The sequence below is a fragment of the Peromyscus californicus genome, unplaced genomic scaffold (genome assembly GCF_007827085.1).
Source record: "Peromyscus californicus insignis strain IS unplaced genomic scaffold, ASM782708v3 Scaffold_4__1_contigs__length_199733344, whole genome shotgun sequence".
NCBI classification, from domain to species: Eukaryota; Metazoa; Chordata; class Mammalia; order Rodentia; family Cricetidae; genus Peromyscus; species Peromyscus californicus.
The window spans coordinates 97,331,234-97,352,327 of record NW_026294562.1 but is presented as its reverse complement, the minus strand read 5'-3'; the positions used below and the strand labels follow the sequence as shown (position 1 = coordinate 97,352,327).

At 40.1% G+C, this 21,094-nt stretch overlaps 1 protein-coding gene and 1 long non-coding RNA gene across 2 annotated transcripts in view; one reads left to right on the top strand and one right to left on the bottom strand.

Annotated features, from left to right (window-relative positions):
• Window positions 1–6,154: 6,154 nt before the first annotated feature.
• On the bottom strand, window positions 6,155–7,786 carry Mrpl17 (mitochondrial ribosomal protein L17). The gene is made up of 3 exons (XM_052762202.1): window positions 7,570–7,786; window positions 7,224–7,292; window positions 6,155–6,915 (listed from the first exon to the last, which is right to left on the bottom strand). Exons 1-3 carry the CDS (start codon window positions 7,741–7,743, stop codon window positions 6,628–6,630), a joined length of 531 nt encoding a protein of 176 aa, XP_052618162.1. The 5' UTR covers window positions 7,744–7,786; the 3' UTR covers window positions 6,155–6,627.
• A 135-nt stretch (window positions 7,787–7,921) lies between these two features.
• Window positions 7,922–21,094, top strand: part of LOC128095172 (uncharacterized) — a 30,764-nt gene continuing 17,591 nt past the window's right edge. The window contains exon 1 of the long non-coding RNA XR_008213176.1: window positions 7,922–8,092. This is a non-coding gene — a long non-coding RNA (uncharacterized LOC128095172). The remainder of the gene's footprint in view (window positions 8,093–21,094) is intronic.

The following is a 21,094-nucleotide window of genomic DNA, read 5'->3' as shown; positions in this document are numbered from 1 at the left end:
CAAGAGCCTGGGTCCAATCCTCAGTTTAAAATACATAGGTATATATATATATATATATATATATATATATATATACACACACACACATATATATATGTATATATATATGTATATATATATAAAATTAAGGATGTAAAAGATTTATATATAAACTACAGCACTGATAAAAGACATTGAAAATGACACAGATAAGTGAAACAATGCCTTGTGTTCATGGACTGGAAGAATTAAAATTATTTATCTATAGAGTCCATGCAATCCCTATCAAAATACCAATGGCTTTGAAATAGACAAAGTTTATAACCAAAAAAGATGCCATATAGCAAAATAATGTCATAAAGAAAAAGAGCTAGGGGCATCATCTTCTCAGACTGCAGGCTACATTACAAAGCTATAGTAACTAATCTGGCATAATAACAGATACATAGCCCAATAGCACAGGATAGAGAGCCCAGAAATAAATGCATGCATGTATAGGTTTTTTTTTTTGGTCAAATTTGCCTGGAGTGTACAACGGGGAAAGGAAAATCTCTTCAATAAATGTTGCTGGGAAACCATATATCCTCGAGGCAAAGAAAAAAAACCAGAACCCTTGTTTTATACCAGACTCAAAATTAACTAACTTGATTTTGTCATCCCCCCTTCTGTTGCTAGGGATTAAAACTGGGGACTCACTCATACTTGCTAGGTACATGCTCTACCCCATGCTAAATTCTGAACCCTACACAAAATTAGCAGAAAATGTATTTAAGATAAATGAAAGTCTCAGAAGGATGGGGGCCCTAGTCCTAAGAAGACCAGTAAAACACCTAGAAGAAAACACAAGGATAAGCTTCTCCACATTGACTTAGGCAATACATTTTGGACAAACACCAAAGAATAGGAAAAAAATAAGCCAATTGGATGATATTGAACCAAAAGGTTTTTAAATATAAAAAAAAAGCAATCACAACATGAAAGGTAGCCTGCTGGAGGCAGAGAATATTTGCCATCCAAATATCTGATAAGGGACTAAATTTTAAAATCAAGGGACCTCACATAACACAGCAAACAAAACAAAATAGCTTGACTAAAACAAGAGCAAAAGACATTTCAAGGACAAGCATATAGCCAGGAAGCATAAAAAAAAGTGTTAAACATCATTAGTCTAGCTGGGTGTGGTGAAGCACACATCTAGTCTCAGCACTCTGGAGGCTAGCCTGGGCTACACAGAGAGATCTTGTCTCAACAACAGCATCATCACTGATTATCAGTTTGACAAATGTTCAGTTTGATTTCCCCAAACCGACATAAAGATGGAAAGAAAGAATCAACTCCAAAAAGTTGTCTCTGACCTCCACATGTGTGCCATAGCATATGCATACACATCTCTCTCTCACACACAGTAATAAATTTAAAAGAACAACAACAACAACAACAACAACAACAGCAAAACGATGACCTTATGCTAACCCCTTACTTCTGTACCCAGTGTTCTCCTTTCAGTTAGTACTTCTAAAAATGGGGAAGGGGGAACAGTGTAAAATCATGTGGAAACTTCTGGAAAGCCTTTGCTCTACGGAAGGAACCACCCTGTGCCAGCAAAGTGTGTAACATTCTTGCTAATTTTTAATTGTATTTTAGAGTATTGCTCAGAGACTTTGGGGTGTATTAATTAAAAATTATCCTGAGTAAAACAAAAAGTCAGAACAAGGGCAAAAGAATAGGTTGTGGCTGTCAGTGCTGAAGGGGTAGAGGAAATGGAAATGGGATGGCTTTGGCTTTAATCTTTTCTTTCTTGTTGCTTCTAACTTTCTTTTCTTTTTTGTCTTTTTTCTTTTTCTTTTCTTTTCTTTCTTTCTTTTTTTTTTTCTTGTTCTGGAAATTGAACTCAGGACTTGCTGAATGCTAAGTACACATTACCACAGAACTCCACCCTAGTCCTGGGTCCAACTTTGAGTTGTAGGATGAATAAATTCCAAATCTAATATACAGTATGGGTGTGGTCTATGTGGTTAAAAGATCAAGTGAAGAGTTTGGACCACTGTAATAACGTTGACCTTTGCTTGAGGAACTCAGTGGCTATATCATAAGGGCATCATTTCCAATTTTGCCAGTGTAGAAATGTACAGGTGTTTTCTATCTGTGGCTTGGTTAGAAATATTCCAGGATATTGGAACATGAAACATGTGGGAAATTAATTCAACATATGTTTACATTCTTAACAATCACTATCAGCATTTAAGTCCCTGGAGGGGAAGGAAACCTTCTTCCTTTTTTTTTTTTTTGTTTATTTTGGATAATCAACAATATAGTTTAGCATCTCCACACAAAGCACAGTTGTTTTATAAACCTCAGCCAGAGTGGAATATGGCAAGGTTGGGGTGTGGCTGGGCCAGGCTGTAGCAGGACTGTCAGTGTAATGTCCAGATTTTATCCAGCAAAGGCAATGCTTAGGCACTGAAAGGCAGACCGAGGCCAGTAAAAGCAGGTTGTAATTCATTACTAGGTTGTAAAAGTGAATTGAGATCAGCACTGTGTGTGTGTGTGTGTGTGTGTGTGTGTGTGTGTGTGTGTGTGTGTGTGTAGCTTATGTTCCCAAGGGTGTGTGCACATGTATGTGGAGCCTAGAGGTCAACCTCGGATTTTTTGAGACAGGATTACTTCCTTAGCCTAGAATTGATCAGTTCTGTTAGGCTGGCCAGCCAGTGAGCTTCTACAATCTGCATGTCTGTGCCTAGCACCTCCAGCACTAGGGTAACAGGATATACCAACACACTTGGCTTAACTTTTTTTTTTAAATTTCTATCATTTGTACATGTGCCACAGCATGTGTGGTCAGTGTTGTGGGAGTCAGTTTTCTATTGTGTGGGTTCTAGGAATCAAATTGAGGTTATCAGGCTTGGCAGCGAACACATTTATTTACCCAATGAGCTGTCTTCCTGGCTTCACACCTGGCTTTTTGTGGTTTGTGAACTAAAATCAAGGCCTCATGCTTGATAAGTGGGTACTTATCAACTGAGTCATCTCCCCAGCTCTGGAAGCATCACTGTTAAAAGGTGATGCATATTTGTAAAGGATAATGTCTTGTGAGAATATGTAATTATTTATTATTTCTTTTTTAAACAGAAATCTTTTTATTTTATGGGCTTTGATGTTTTGCCTTCAGTTATGTCTGTGTAAGAATGTCGGATCTCCTGGAACTGGAGTTACAGTTCTGAGCTGCCATGTGGGTACTGGGAATTGAACCCGGGTCCTCTGGAAGAGCAGCCAGTGCTCTAATCTCTCCAGCCTCTAATTTATATATATATACTTGAGCACTGTGTTCTGATGCAAAATGCTTTTTCATCTGGGTTCTAGTACAGCATTTTTTGGGGGGTGGGGGAGAACACTATTTTAATGGTACAAAGCTTTGTTTTAGATTGCCTTTGGTAGCAATTAAAAGAAACTCCAGTCTCAAATGGCAGTAATCACACACACACAAATTAATTATAACTAGGATTGCAGTTTGGGAGCATTTTAACTTGTTAGTTTTTAATCTGCTATTCTCATTGTCTTCAGCCTAATGCCCTACACCACAGGGAACTGTAACGCAATGTGGTAGTTTCAGTATACTGCAGGAACACTGCTGATGTATCTTGTTTAACAAAGAAATGAATTTAGGAATGGTGGTAGTCAGAGGAGTCACCTGAGCATTTGTGTACAGATTATGTAGGGAAAAGTGGAGTCTTTGGGTAATAGGGGCCAAAAAGTAGTGAAGGGAGGGGACTTTCCCAGGGAAACCAAACCAAGTCTGCTCTATGCTTCTGAATCATGATTATCAGAGGCACCATGTAGGCTGAACAGCAGGCAGATGCCTGGTCAGTAGGCAGTATAAGGAATCTGGATTCTGTCTCATAGAAAATGTGCTTTAGAGACACCCACTAGGCAATTCAGATGACCAGATAGATTCCTATCACTACAGCCTTATGCCTGAGGCTTCCCCCTAGGGCGAACTGCGTATTTGTGAATGGAGATAAAGTAGGACATGACGCCAGGAAAGACACAGGGAAATGGTCACTGGCTTAAAAAAATGACAGGTATTGGGTTCATAGTGCTAATGTTTTAGTAAATGTGTTGTTTTTTTTTGGTGGGTGAGGCCCATTACTTTGTCAACCTTATTGTAAAGAACTGGAACTCAACATGGAGCATCTTTCTTTCAAAGTGATGAGAGGGGCTCTCTTTGGCTTAGAATTTAAGCAACGGCTAATTGAAGGCATATTCTACCTGCTGAGATAGGTTATTGACTAATACATACTGGCAAAGCCTTTAGATGCCCTAGAATTTGTCAACTTTTTTTGGCCAGATTATTAAAGATTCAGTGTCCCATGTTGTTATGAGTTCCTTGATGGCAGATATTTCACATTTGGCTAGGGACAGATTTATTGCAAACATTCTCAAAGCATGCTATCTCTAATGTGTAAGGTGATGCTGGGGACTGGAAGATGCTTAATAAGTACATATGGAGGGGGAAGACAGATGGCCCAGCAGGTAAAGGAAGTTGCCATTAAGTCTGATGACCTGACTTTGATACCTAGGAACCACAGGCTGGAAGAACTGACGTGGGAAAGCTGTCCTATGGCCTCTATCTGCAGTGTGACACATGCATTCCCCTTCCCCAATAAATAAAGTGTAAAAGTGTAGGGAAATATTAACGCTCCAAATGGACATATTTCTGGGAGTTCAAAGGAAAATCTCTGGGAGCCCTTTCACAGTTCACCTGTTGCTAAGTCTTCAAGATTTGGTTTTGTGGGCTTTTCCAAGTCACAACTTGGGTATCTACCTGGGGTGAATGAGCATAAAAGGGGTGAAGATTTACAAAGAAACATGTCAAGTTTTAAGCAGAAGGAAGAGGGAGAGCTCTTCTGAGGTCAGGTGAATTAGTCTCGGCAGCTGCAGGGAAAACAGCACCAGAACAGTTCTGTCACTGAAGCCTGTCTTTCTGCTTTAACAGTGACCCTCCACCTTCCTCCTTCCTCAGGTCCTGCATCAGGTGTGAGTGACAAGAGTGAGAACATCACACATCTTCCCATGACTTCCCAGTCAAGCCTCTGAATCTACAGAATGGCAGCCAGGATGAGTTACAGCCTCAGTACTCAGTGGATATAAACAAGCTCTTTGCTTCTCACACGACCCAGCTATTCTGAAACCGGATTTCCTCTTTCCGGGTTCCCACAGAGGTCCACTTTTGACAACAAAAGCTTCCAGGAAATTCCCGCAGGCTTAACTTTCTAATGCTTCACTCTCCATCAGCCTTCCTCTTCACACCCTCTACTAAGAGGAAGGAACTTATCTGGAAGGCCAACATCCTGTCAGATGCCTACACCCCATCTATGTGCAGGGTGGTGGTGCATCTCTTTGAGTCCACATTCAAAACTCATTCAGAGGTTGAGGGAAACACATAAATGGAATGTGTGACCTTGCCTAAAAACAATGCTTGCGGTATTCCCCCTTCAGTTTTAGGGGTACCAGGCTATTTAAAGCTTTCCTCACAGAGGTTCACACTGCTACTTATCAGGAAGCAATCTCTTGGGATTGAATGCTTCTCTTAGCAGCCTGTAAAAGTCCTGTCAAGGAGGGAGAAGAGGCTCAGGTGGCTCTCTCGCTCCATGTAGATCCATAGGCAGTTAATGGCTGCTAAGGGAGGGAGCTTTTCTTCAGCTCCTGTAAGCAGGCCTAACGAAACTCACCAGATCATAAACACAAGCACACACAAACCCATGAAAGTGAAAGGGGACTAGGTAAAGAGGAACAATGGTGTGTATGTGTGGTGGTGGTGGTGAGTATGATCAAAATACATTATAACTTATATCATAAAAAACGAAACAAAAGGGGCTGGGTTGGAGAGATGGCTCAGCGGTTAAGAGCACTGGCTGCTCTTCCAGAAGTCCTGAGTTCAATTTCCAGCAACCATATGGTGGCAATGGGCTCTGATGCCCTCTTCTGGAACGCAAGCATACATGCAGACAGTGCACTCATACCAAACAACAAAAACAAAACAAAAAGCCCCAAACAAAAAAGAAATCCCAAGGGGTGGGTCTCTAGGCTGGATATCAACCACAGTCACCATAGGAAGGTAGTAATCAAGAGATATAGGGCCCATCTAAATAAGTGGTAAGATAAGCAAACCAAGCCAGGCAGTTGACACCTTTAATTCCAGCATTCAGGAGGCCATCCTGAAGAAACCGTCTCAAAAAAATAAAAAACAAAAGATAAGCAACCGGCCCTGTGTGGTGGTGAACACTGGAAGGCCCAGCACTTGGGAGGCAGGGACAGGAGGACAGCTGTTATGTTGGCTGCAGCCTGGATTACATCGTAAGACTCCCCTCTCCCACCAATAAGCAAAGCAAAACTGGACCCAAGATTCAGAAACACAAGCTGTGAATTTACTATCTTAGGTGCCTCTCACTTTCCAGAAATCCCAGGAAAGAAAAGAAAATCAGTTTCATACAGTCACATCAAAATTTTATCTATTGTGCAAAGAGAGGACCATGAGCCAGCAGTAAGATCTGGGCTCCATTTCGACAGGCCACTTCCAGTTCTCCCGCATTATAAGAGCTCCAAGGCCTGTGAACACACCTATGAGAGCCGTGCACTCTCCTGCTCCAGTTAAGTCTTTGGCGTTTGAACCGTGTGGGAGCTGTGGAGGCTTGCTTCCTGGTTATGGTGCAGGTCCTGCTTCAGTCCCAGTAGTAGCTGGTTTAGGAGAGTGAGGTTGCTGTCTCTGTGAGGCAGAGGCAGGGGAGGGAGGCAGTTCCCTTTATATTCGATCACTGCCATCTTGGCCCGATCTTGCTCCTTCCGATTCGGGATCTGCAGCATTCTTGTGTAGTTCCCATTCTGACCTTGGAACCGAGGTGCTAGTACTTTAAACAGCTTTGGGATCAAGTCCTTCTCCTAGATGGGGAGAGTTAACAGGAAGAAAACAGTCACAACCGTAGAGGCATTTAACTTTCAATTATTCCCAGAGGTAGGGTTCAAAACATCTTCACGGGCTTTCCCCACCACCCAATCATGTACCAAGTTACACAGAACCACTTGTAGGCAGTTGTGCGAATGCACATTCTTTTCCGGTTCAAATAAGGGAAACATTCGTCTAAGGTAGTTCACAACACTGGTATATAAGTGAGTACCCTGGCTTAAAACTGCCTTGTACCCGGTCCTCTAACGATTCCTTCCCTATCAGGAAGGCAGGGAGCACTCACAGTGAGCCAGAAGTCAGCCATGCGCATGGCTCGTTCGTTGGTGTCTCCTAGCTTTCCATAGTCGATAAGCTGTGAGAACAAAACATCACTGATGCAACAACACGAGCAAGAACCGAGGTACCCACCTTTGTCTCCTAATGTCTTAGCTTCATCCAAACATCCCACTAGCTAAGCTAATTCAGGGCGCTCCTAACTCCGCGGCCCCAACCAGCCTTCCATTTGCAGCGCCGGGGTAACGTGCTCAGTTGAGTGCCACGGGATTTACTTTCGTGCAGGGGTTTCCCAGTGTGGCCCTACTCCCCACACACGGCCAGGGCGGTCCTCTGAGGATGGACCCGGCTCTCACCTTCTCCGCGTAGCCCCTCATCTCGTCCACGCGTGCCCATGACGCCTCGATACGTTCGTGGCGCACTAGGCCCGTGAGCAAGTTCCGCAGCAGGTGGATGCGAGACTCGGGACCGAGGCCCAAGCGGCGGTAGACGCGGCCGTGGGAGATAGCGGCGGCAAGCGACAGCCTCATGTTCCCACCTTAGCCCCACCTCCCGGGGGTGGGGCGGGGCCGGAAAGGGAAACTGCGGCGGGGAAAGGGGGCGGAGACAGTTCTCAGAGGAGGCATGCGCAGTAGCTCGGCGCGTGGCAGACGTGTTTGCGCATGCGCATCAGAGTCTGCCTAGCTGGCAGTCTGAGAGAGGGCGGAACAGACGTGTTGACGTTTCTGGAGCGGCGAGCTGGGCGGGCCTTAGGGTCTGCGGTGCTCGGTGGCCAGCCGGGGATCTCGGCGCCCCCTGGCGGGTTTCTCCTGCGCTGCTTGAGCAGGCGAGGGCGTTCTTGGCGATGGCGCCTTTCGAGCAGCGGAGCATGTCGGGAAAGTGAGTATCTGAGGAGAACTGCGCCTGAGGGGTGGGGCCTTGGTGGGATGTGGCCCTCTGGCCTGAGGAGTTGCTGGCTTGGCTGGCTTTCTGAGAATGCTAGTTTAAAACGCAGTTTTCATTAGTGACAGTGAGCTGAATAATGTCCAGGAAAGTCGCAGGTATTTCACACTTTATTGACGTAAATAAATATTTAAGTTACATATTTAGTATTAAAAGCTAAAGTAATGGATACTTTAAATTTTTAAAACTTTATTCTTCTCTCATACAATACATCCTGACCACAACTTCCCCTCCCTCCACTCCTCCCAGACCCCCAGCCTTCCCTCTTCCCCAGGTTCTTCTCCCTACCGCCCCCCCCCCCCCCCCAAAAAAAAGAACGTGTCTCCTAGGGACATCAAACACTGCACGAGAAGATACAATAAGATCAGGCTCAAACCCTCAAACACACATTGAAGCAACCCAGTAGGAGGAAAAGGCTCTCAAGAGCAGGCAAAGAGTCAGAACACCCCCCACTCTCACTGCCAGGAGTCCCCCCGCCACAACAAACCGTATAACATATATACACAGGACCTAGCGTAGACCCCACGCAGGCTCCGTGATTGCCACTTCAGTCACTGTGAGCCCCTCTGATTCCTGCTTAGTCGATTCTGGCCATGTTCTCCCCCTTGTGTCTTCCACCCCTCTGGCTCTCAATTCTTCCTCCTCCTCTTTCACTGGGTTCCCCAAGCTCCAAGGGGAGGGACCCAATGGAGGCCTCCAACCTGGACTTCTCTCTGCCTAGTTTTTGGCTGTGGGTCTCTACACCTGTTCCCATCGGTTGCCAGAGGCAGCTTCTCTGGTGATGACAAGATTAGTTACCGATCTATGAATATAGTAGAATATCATTGGCAATCATTTCATTGATTATTTTTTCCAGTCGTGTTTGGTACCATAGGTCTCTGGGCAGATAAATACTTTTACTTAGAAAAAAATCTTCTCTCTGTATGTATTCTCTCCCATATGCCATGTTAACTCAACATCCTTGCTGCTTTCTGAAAACAATTTTATGGGAGGAATTGGGTGAAAACACAGTCTAGTTGTAATGTCTAACAAAATGATGATCATATTGGGGATTACTTAAAATCAATGTGTTGCAGTTGGAGTTACTAAAAAATTGAGGACAGTAACAAATAAAAACACATTTCAAATGGAAAGAAGTAAATTTTAAGATAGTTTGATTTTAGAAAAGTAAGTTTCTGATCATGTGAAATATGAAGTTGAGGTGGCCCAGGGCTAAAGAGGGACCCAGAGTTTGATGGGATCAACATAATCCCTCACATGGTGTTTCACTCTGGAAATAGTGACAAGCTGTTTCTAATTTGGCTTACACACTTCATGGTGTTCTGTCCCCTCCCTATTTCATTTCCGTGTATTATTAGTAGGTGAACTGCCTGTTGCTGAAATTATAAGGTCCTTCAAGGTCAGAGAGGAACTGATTCATGCATTTGGTGGTCTTTCTCTTGCCTCCACCATCAAGCCAGTACTCTGCTTTTCTGTTTGCCTTATAGTTTTTTTTTAAAATAACACATTATTTTAAAAAATTTTTTGGTGTTCCTTGATAATTTCACCTTTACTTAGAAAAATTATCTTTTCATCTTTCATTTGAAAGAAAATATCTTATTTAGCTAGGCTTATTGTTAGCTAGCTTTCATCAATATCAAATCAATATCAACCTCAATATCAAATATTTCATTTGTTGTGCTTATATGTGGTAGCTGACCTTTCACAGCTGAGTCTGAATTATTAACCAGGTCTTTTAAGTCCATTTCCCCTTCCTGTGAGCCTGAATTCAGAAATGTCGTTGATTGCACTGTTTGTAAACTATCTGATTTGCTTTCAATCCTTTCTCTCTAGCTGATGTATTTGTTCACCACTGGAAGTTGGATTTTTCCTTTATTCCCTACTGACCTATTTTAGAAATCCTTGACTCAGATAACCTTTTAAAATTAAGTGTGTGTATGTGTGTGTGTGTGATTTTGAATGCAGGTCCTCATGTGACATGGTATGCATGTGGATGTAGGAGGACAAATTTCCAGAGTCTGTTCTTTTCTTCCACCATGGGATCTAGAGTTGTCAGACTTGCATGGCAAGCACCTTTATCTTCTGAGCTACCTCACTGCTCCCAAAATTGGACAATAGTCACATCAGAAAAGATAATAAATTTTGTTTGTTTCTTTTGAGACAGGGTCTTGCTACTCTGTAGCCCAAGCTGCCCCAAGATTCACTATGGAACCCAGATTTGTTTCAAACTCAAGATTTTGTATTGGTAATTCTCCTGTCTCAGCCTACAAAGTACTGGGATTGCAGGCAGAACTACTTTGCCTGAGGAGCTATGACTGATTATCCAGTCCAATGATCTTTAAAAACTTTTTGTGTCCTTTGATGAATATAAATTCAGTTCTCTAGAGAATTATATTTTTAGGTATATGAACTAAAGTAAAAAAATGTAGGGTATTAGAAAGGAAACACGTTATATTGTTGTCAAGATACTTTTCAAAGCTCTTCAAATTGGTGACTGTAGCAATATATGCTGTTTTGGTAACATATGAAATAAAAAAGATCTTGTAGTAGGTCTTTCTTTGGGCCGCCAGCTCACAAATAATGACACAGAGACTTCTTATTAATTATGAAAGCTTGGCCTTAGCTTAGGCTCATTCCCAACGAGTTCTTATAACTTAAATTAACCTGCTTCTATTAATCTACATTCTGTCAATGTGGCTTTTTTACCTTTCCTCCTTTCTGTATGTTTGCCTCCCTCTGTGTCTCACTGGCATCTCCCCCCACACCTAGATTTGCTGTGGGATGGTCTGGATGTTAAATGTGTTGCTCTGATTGGTTAATAAATAGAACACTGATTGGCCAGTAGCCAGGCAGGAAGTATAGGTGGGACAAGCAGAAAGGAGAATGCTGGGAGGTGGAAGGCTGAGGCAGAGAGATGCTGCCAGTTGCCGGTGACAAGCAAGATGTAAGGTACCAGTAAGCCATGAGCCACGTGGCAACTTATAGTCTAATAGAAATGGGTTAATTTAAGATATAAGAACAGTTAGCAAGAAGCCTGCCACGGCCATACAGTTTATAAGTAATATAAGTCTCTGTGTGTTTACTTGGTTGGGTCTGAGTGGCTGTGGGACTGGCGGGTGAGATAGATTTGTCCTGACCGTGGGCCAGGCAGGAAAACTCTAGCTACAGAGAAAAACCAATATTTTTATTTAAAGCCAGTTGATTATAAATGCAATGCCTTTCTAAAGAAGAAAAGGGGATATAGATATGATAGGATGAAAGCGTAGATTATTGAACCTACTTTTAAAGAGCAACTTGCTTAGAAATGTTTTACATTGCTGTAGATTTTAGTTTATTGATACAAATTTGAAGTTAATTTTATTATACTGTATATATATTTCTATTCTTGTTTGAGGTATTATGTTTATGTAACTCATTTAAATTGTAATGGATAATTAAGAAATACAGATTAATAATTAGTCTTCTATGTTAGTAAAACTTGTAGCCATGTTAGTTAAGTTTCCTAGGTATACATAGATATATTTCAAATAGATAGGTAATCTTCAAACACTTCAAAAACCTACAAAATATGGCATTTAAAATGTTGAAAACATTTAGACTTTCTAGACAGTGAGACATGTCTGCTCCTGGCAGTACTGATTTACTTCAGAGAGGAGGATGGGCATCAAAGACATTCCATATGGAGTTTATCTTCACCTTGGCAAAAATAGCCATTTGGGCAAGAAACTGTTCTTGCCTGGACTGCTTGATTGACTGGACATGCAGGACCCATAGGAAGGTGACCACTGAACTTTGCTTGGCAAAATGGTCCTTCAGGTTCCTGCTTTGCAGAGGAAACTGCCAGACATTCTACAGGACACAGAGAGAAGTGACTGAGAGACTCTAGGCCTGTGGGCTGAAGACAGATGCCCCAACTTTATAAAGGAACATTAGGTGACTGTCCAGGCTGCCAGCTGTCTCTATCTACTCTTGCAAGACTCCTGAACGTTGCTTGCATCCTTCTCCCATTTCTCAGGTAATATTATATCCTTCTGAGGTCTTTGATGTAGTTGAAGACTAGATAGTTATAATTTCCTTAGTTATGATAAGAGATAAGTTAGATATGAAACCTCAGACTTACAAATATAAAATAGATAGGATATCTTCTTTAATTTTGCCAAATACAAATAGACTAGATATTGTAACTGTAATTCTTGCTAGATAACTGTTTTATTATATGTAATTGTACTATGTGAAAGTTAAAACCTTCCTTTTTGAAAAAAAGAAAAGGGGAAGTGCTGTGGATGATTGATTGATAAATAAAGCTGATTGGCCAGTAGCCAGGCAGGAAGTATAGGTGGGACATGCAGAGAGGAGAATTCTGGGAAGTGGAAGGCTGAGTCAGAGAGACACTCCCAGCCACCATGATGAGAAGCAGATGTTAAGATACCGGTAAGCCACGAGCTATGTGGCAACTTATAGATTAATAGAAATGGGTTAATTTAAGATATAAGAACAGTTAGCAAGAAGCCTGCCACGGCCATACAGTTTGTAAGCAATATAAGTCTCTGTGTGTTTACTTGGTTGGGTCTGAGTGGCTGTGGGACTGGTGGGTGAGAGAGATTTGCCCTGACTATGGGCCAGGCAGGACTGGAGAAAACTCCAGCTACATAGATTCATCTTCCAAGTTCCTCTCTCTCCCTGGAAATCCCACCTGCCCTCTCCTGCCTAGCTATTGGCCATTCAGCTCTTTATTAAACCAATCACAGTGACACATCTTCACACAGTATAAACAAATATCCTGTAACATTTCTGCCTTTTTAGCTAAATAAAAAGGAAAGATTTTAACTCTAACACAGTAAAACCTATATACAATAAGAACAGCTATCAGATAAGAATTACATTCACAATGTCTAGTCCATTTGTATTTGGAAAATTTGGAGAAAAATTCTATTATCTATCTTATCTTGGTGAGTTCAAAGTTTTATACCTAAACTGTTTTCTATCATACTTGTGTTACCAACCTAAAAATATCTTATTAGACCTTAAAACATTTTTTTTAGATAAACAACTTAAGCTTTTATGTTTCTCAATTTTATAAACTTTAAATCTCTTTTGTAAGTTTCTTTTCTGAATTTGGTAACAAGAAAAACTATAAAACTGTAACTATATATTCTTCAACACTATCAGAGACCTGAAAAGGATATAATATTATCTGAGTAAACAGGAAGTACAGAGCAAACAACTTCTAAAACTATGGAAATGGCAAAGACAACTGGCTGCCTGGACAGTCACCCAAGTTTCCTCTGCAATGTTGGGGCATCCATCTTCAGCCTACAGGCCTAGAATATCTGACAGACTTTTCTGTGAAGCAGGAATTTTTGAAGGACTGTCCTACCTTGTCTATCTCAAGTAGAGACCTTTGACATAGATCTCTGCAGATGCTCTCCCCTTGCTGCCCATATGATAATTAGGTTTTGTACTTCTAGCTGTATGGTAGAACTGTGCTGCCAAATGCAAATTATGTGATACCCCAGCTGCTGTTCCCATCATATATATTTCCCCTCACTCTGGAATAAAGGTGAGCTGTAACACTGAAAACTGTCTCTTGGAAAGCTTCTTCTGTCATACCCACATGAAGCCATCTGAACCCTGTTCCCTTCTTCTGCTCCCTCCTTCCTCACAGACCAGTGGCCAATGATCCTTGAGGAAGAAGGAGACCCACAATCCATGCCATATCAAAGGATAGCATGTAATAATAATTCATGAGGACTCTGTAGCCAACAAGATTTATCAAGTCTCCTCCAGTGTCAGAGATGTTCCCATGTACAGGGATTAGCTTATATGTCACCTATTTTGTAGTTTTTCTTGGTTTCTTCCTTCATGTCTGCAGCCAGGATTTTCAGGAGGTCTCTCCTGGTCAAATCTGGTCTTCATTAATTGTGAAGAAAACCATAGCTTTTTCCCCCCTATGGAAGCAAAGGCATAACCTCTACCCTAATGCAACACATTTTTTATTTCCGTTCTTTTCTTTTCTTTTTTTTTTTAATGTGCATTAGTGTTTTGCCATGGAAAATTTTGGGTCCCCTGAAACTGGAGTTACAGACGATTGTGAGCTCCCATATGGGTGCTGGGAGTTGAACCTGGGTCCTCTGGAAGAGCAGTCAGTGCTCTTAACCACTAAGCCATTTCCCCAACCCCTTAACTTCCATTCTAAAGTTAAAATATCCTTAAAATATATAGACTGGTCTCCTAGCAGCTGTTTTTTGCTTATTAGCATTTAAAAAATTCCAAGTTAACAAAGCACTATATAGGATCCAGGTGTCCTATGTTATATTTCTCATTCTTACGTGGCTTATTCTTTCTATATTACTTTACCCTCATATATCTATATATATCTATATATATATATCTATATATATATATATCTATATATATAGATATATATATATCTTTAAAGAATATATATATTTTTCTTTTTTTTTCCTCAGCACCTAAGCACATTTTCAAGCACACTATAACCTGTTCAGAGGTTTCCTTGGCCTGGACATAGCTTATGTGCATGTGAGTGTGTGTGTGCGTGTGTGTGTGTGTATATGCAGTGTTTTTCTGACCACCATGCAGCTCTGCTTAGCACATAGCACTGGTGGCTGGCTCTGCCCCCCTTCGGGTCTAGCAGGCAGTGGCAGGCAGTTGCAGGAGCCACACCTCTCTATGCCTCAAGCAGCCTACCTGAGAGACTGTGGTTGCCAGGAAGTAGAGTCTGACTCCATGTTCAGAACTTTTTTCAGCTTTCTCAGGCCCTATGTGGATGTATGGGCTACATGTTGTGCATCAAATGTAGTCAGACTTTCTTGTGGGCCACCAGCTCCCAAATAATGACACAGAGACTGGTTAATTATGAAAGCTTGGCCTTTAGTTTAGTCTTATTCCTAACTAGCTCTTATAACTTAAATTAACTTGATTCTATTAATCTATGTTCTGCCATGTGACTTTTTACTTCTCCTCCATTCTATATGCCCCTTGCTCTGTGTCTTGCTGTTGTCTCCCTCACACACTTAGATTCATCTCCTGAGTTCCTCTCTCTCCCCTGAAATCCCACCTATCCTGCAATAGATCTAGTAATTTCATAATTACTACTATTTTTAAAGTAATGATGGACATTAATGATATTTTGAGGTATTTATAGCAACTGTTAACTGATAGGAAAATTACTGATTTATACTGGCGAAGTACAATTGTTAGTAATATGATTGTGGTTTGTTATCCACATACAAAATGAAAAAACACCTTATATTTAATTTACAAGTAAATAAAAACAAAGACATTTTTCCCCACCCAAATTCATGAACTTACTGAATTTTATTCATTGATCCTTTTGGTTCTGTGGCCTCTGTGTTAGAGGCAACTGCATTATTGTGCAGATGTGAGAACTGAGGAAGATCCCTGTGGAAAAAATAGCAGAAAAGAAACTACTTTTTGGAAAGTGAAGAACTACATTAAATTCTAGTACAGCTTAGCAATCAATATTCAAGTGTGTCATCTACCCTACCCACAGTGTCTTTCATTTACTCAGTAAATGTGTATAAGAACTTACAGTGCTGTTGGGGATTCACTGGGCAACTACCTTTTTATCTGTATAATCCACTGGGCAGTTAAACATCCAACAAACAAGTAGAGGCCATTTTATATGCATAGAAAGGGACAGTGTATAACAGGTGGATTTAAACTAGTTTAGTAGGTCAGGGAAGGCTTCCCTGAGGGAATGATGACCTGGGATTTGAAGATGATTTAGAGTCAGCTTGGTAATAAGTAAAGAAAAGGTATTCTAACTGAAAGAAATTCTATTGTAAGTAATGCCTTCATTAAATACACTTTTAAAACTTTGCATTTCTAAGTGGCCCACCAACTTTTCTTTTTGCTATTAATCTCTACTGAACTTGGATTCATTCTATTTTTGATGTTAACTTCTTCTAAGGATAAATTAAATACTTAAAAATTATCCTGTCCATATGTATAGCTGTATTTCAATGACAAATTTACCTTTATTTGAACAATTATGACAAATTGTAAAATGAATTATTGCAAAGTTTAAAATACTTTATTTTTCTCTGTTTATGATAATAAATTGAGATAACCAAACCAGAAAGTTAATTGTTATGCAAATTTCAATTTTGTATACATATTTCAGTGGTGGAGAAGCAATGTATATAACATGTAACTCTGAGTAAGAGATTTCAAAAAGAACATGTAAAGAATTCCTAAGGCCAGGCATGGTGGTGCACACCATTAATCCCAACACTCTGGAAGCAGAGACAGGCACATCTGTTTGAGGCTAGTCTGGTCTACATAGTTAGTTCTGAACCAACCAGGACTACACAATGAGACCTTTTCTCAAAAACATAATAAATAAACAAATTATTAAATTATTAAGTTAGTATCCATATAATCAGTAAAGCATGAATACAGTTAATTTTATTATTAATAAGATAAATGTGTACTAAAACTATACTGAAAAAATATTATATACTCCAGAATGGCTAAAATTAAAAAGAATGATAAGATCAAATGTTGGTGATATAAGAAAAAAACAAGAATTTTCATCAATTACTGGTAAGAACAGAAAGTGCCACAGATACTTTTAAATAATGTTGCTATAAGTATTTTACATACATTTTTTTTGTATACATACATACACATTTCCATTAGGTATATGTTAGGAGTAGAATTCCTAGAATTTATAGGCATAATTTATACATATGTCCAACTTTAATGAAGGATAATAGTTTATAAAAATATCTTTAACACTTTTTGAGGTTGGAAACAACCCAAATGCTAATTACTGGTAAAATCAATACAAACATCAACATATGATTATATAATGGAAGATTATGTAACAATGCAAACGAACTAGTGCAGATCTCACGTAGTAACATGGTTAAATATAACATAATATCCAATAAAGTAAGTCAAGTGCAAAGGACAATATTGTATTATTCAATTGCCTGTCCAAAACCAGGTCTGATCTGTGGTGTTAAATTCCCTTTTGGGAGTAAAAAAAAAGGACAAGTGATTAGAAGAGAGCATGGGATAAGAACTTGGGGATATTGGTAATGTTCTACAACTTGATCTGGATGGTCTTGGAGTGTGTTTATCTTGTCACAAATTCACTGAATGGCACAGATATAATTTGCATATTACTTTTAGTATAACTGTTGTATTTTAGTTAAAAATATAAAAGAAAACATCTGTACCCTTTATAGCCTCTGACCCATGAGGGTTATTGTCTGAGTATGGTATTAATAAAGATCTTTAAAGATGTCTACATCCTAGTCTCCAGAACCTGTTATATTGAAAAATGACTGCATATGCAATGTACTATCATTGGCCTGTCATAACAGAGCTAACTCAACTATATGGTGGTGTCCTAGTTAGGGTTGCTATTTCTGTGATGAAACACCATGACTAAAGCAACCTGGAGAGGAAAGGGTTTAGTTCAGCCTACACTTCCAAGTAACAGTCTATCACTGAGGGAGGTTAGGACAGGAACCTGGAGGCAGAAGCTGATACAGAGGCTATGGAGAGGTGCTGATTACTGGCTTGCTTCTGATGATTTGCTCAACCTTCTTTCTTAGAGAACTCAGGATCACTAGCCCAGGGATGGCACCACCCACAGCGGGCTGGACCCTTCTCTGTCAATCACTAATTGAGAAAATGCCTTACAGTAGGATCTTATGAGGCATTTTCTCAATTCAAGTTCCTTCCTTTCAGATTACTCTAGCTTGTGTCAAGTTGACATGAAACCAGCCAGCACATGTCCATGATATGAATAGATGGACCCATTTGTGGGATGGGGAATGTAGCAATAAATTTGGGGTTCTACAGCCAGTACAATCCTTTCTGCAGTGACAGAACTACCATTCTAACTAGCCAATTTAGCAGGGGTGTCCTGCGGGATACTTAGATGGCAAACGAGCTATGGTCTAGTGAACAGCAGATGGTGCTATTATAACGCAAAAAGACTGCAGAAGAGTTGTGCCTCTAACTGCCAGGAGATTGCATAGATCACATTCTTTCCACCAAGCCCGGGGAGAGGAGCCAGGAAAGGGTGAGTGACTGAACAAGCATTGTTTTATCTGATAGAAACTTAATTCATCCCTGAATATATACACCCAAACTGTCAGATTGAATTAAGTTTAAGCTAGATTGAACAGTTAATGTTTTTTTTCTCCTGTTAATCAGTGCATGGGGACTTGGACTGGACATCGGATTATAGAATAAATAGAGAAAAATGTTCTTGTACATTTTAGCTATAGTCCAAGATTGCCATTCTTCAAGGCTATTGAGATTTTTTTTTTAAAACAGGTTTTTAGAAGATGAAAGGATCAGAGAGTGCACGCAAGTTGACCTTTCTTCCTCGCTCCTCTCTTATCTCTGTTTCCTGATTTGCCTTTGAGTTTTGGAAAGTTAGAGGGATTTGAATTTGCACCAATAGGTTTATTATGCTTAGTGATTATCCCTCTTCCTTGTAGAGAATGATCTCTAGTTCGGAGGGCTTCTAATAAATACCATCATTAAGTGTGATGTGTATTAAAGGTCCATTAAGTACAAGGTCCTGTAATAGATTCAGGGTACATGAAGAAGAAAAATCCAGCCATGTGCTGCACACTGGGAGTAAGAGAAATAGGGACAGACTGTTATGACTATCATTGCAGAAAAAGTTGCTGAGACTGACTTTAATACTACTTTTACCCCTAGACTCATATTCTATGACATCCCTGACTTACAAGCAATTATTTCTTTATCTTTTGCCACATCTTGCATTTAAATGACCCAACCATATTTTAATCTGTTTTCTGTGTTCTTGCTACCATTTGTATACATTTCTTGGGAAATATCTATGTTTAATTCACTTTATAAAGCTCTGAGTTATAGCAAAATTATGCATTTATAGGCAGTGTTTGGTGTGAAACAGTGTAGATCTTGAGTTATGCAAAGTTATATGTTTATATATGTTAACTACAATTTTATTTAAGGTAAATTCAGGAACTTCAGTTGCCTCCAGAATGGATCTGGTAATTATATATACAGAAATACAATAGAGGTGTTTAATTATTAAACTAGGTCAATATTTCTTGATCTAGAAAGATGTTCATAGTAGATTTCTAGAAAAAGAGATCGATAGGTGAGTGTGTGTAAAACTGCCATGTATACAAAATTATGTTTTTAACCTGGAAGGAGAATGAGCATTAAAAAGTGCATAGAAGGTGTGATTTTACATTTTTAATGTTTCCCCACAGTTTTGAAGTTTTCAAGTGAATGCATTATTCTATTAGAAAAAAAATAACACATTTTCAAACATTCCAGCAGCATTTGATTTTTTTTTCCTACTTAAAATTCTTTTGGGTTTTATTGTATAGTGTTTCTTTTCCCCCCAACTTTACCTCATTTTTTTGGAAATAGAGTTTCATCTTTGTAGCCCAGGCTGGCTTCAAATTATTATTTCACCTCAGCCTCCTGAGGCTGAGACTACAGGCTTCTGCCACCAAGCCTGGCTACATAGTGATTCTTAAACTGCAATGCAAATGTTTCAAAGCCATGTGGCAATGTCTGGGGATATTTTTTTTTGTCATGACTGTTGGGAATTATATCAGCATCCAATATATAGAATTCAGAGCTGCTTAGCATCCGGTAATGTGTAAGATAGTTCACCCCAACAAAGAATATTCTGGCCTTAATTGTTCTTAGTGCTGAAGTTGAACTATCTTGGGATTCTTTATCATGATAGAACTCATGACCACCATCTGGTGGCCATAGAAAGAGGGCCTGCAACTTTCATGTTAAGCTGGACTGCTGTGGGATGGTCTGTATGTCAAATGCTCTGATTGGTCAATAAATAAAACACTGATTGGCCAGTGGCCAGGCAGGAAGTATAGGCGGAACTAACAGAGAGGAGAATTGAGAGAAACAGGAAAGCGGAAGGAGACACTGCCAGCCACCGCCATGACAAGCAGCTTGTGAAGATGCTGGTAAGCCACGAGCCACGTAGCAAGGTATAGATTTATAGAAATGGGTTAATTTAAAATATAAGAACAGTTAGCAAGAACAGAAGCCTGCCACAGCCATACAGTTTGTAAGCAATATAAATCTCTGTGTTTACTTGGTTGGGTCTGAGTGGCTGTGGGACTGGCGGGTGACAGGGATTTGTCCTGACCTTGGGCCAGGCAGGAAAACTCTAGCTACACTGGACTCTGGATGAACTAAGGTCTCAGAAGTAAGTTGGGAGGTTGTAAGAATAATAGTAATAGCTAGGTTATGGAATACATAAATGGCAGGGAAAATTCACAGTCGTGAGGGTGTTTGAAACTCTTACTAAGATGTTTAGTTTCTCCTGCAGTTATTTGTACCTTTCAAGCTTACATCACAATTTCCATTTTCTCTTCCCATTGGGTTTGCAAAGACCCAATAACTAGATGCTAAATTAAGAGAGCCTTTGGAAAGGAGACATGGACACATGCCCCAATCCCTAACCCAGAAGATATCTCCAATTGATAACCACTTGCAAATGAAAAATTAGTTTTCTCCATGGAGGTCTCACTGGGGAACAAACCACTCTTAAGGGTAGGCCCCATGCCTAGCCGTAGAAAGAAAACCTTTGGATGGATGGAGAGAATTTCTACTTGCATTTGTAGGTGTCTTCCATCGCATATCATGATAAAGCTTTAGTATTAACAGGAGTAATTTCAGCATGAAGTACAGTGACCAAGGCCAGGCTCCTATTTAGGCTAAATTTAACTATTATCTCCATTTCACTCCTAAGGAATGCCTTTGCAAGGCCTTGGCTTTTCACCTTGATGGCAATTCAAAGGCAATTGGAAAAGATCTGCACATTCTTTGTTCATCAGTTTGACCTCTCTTTTTTTTTTGTCTAGTTTTCTCTTTTCTAATTATCACTTAATT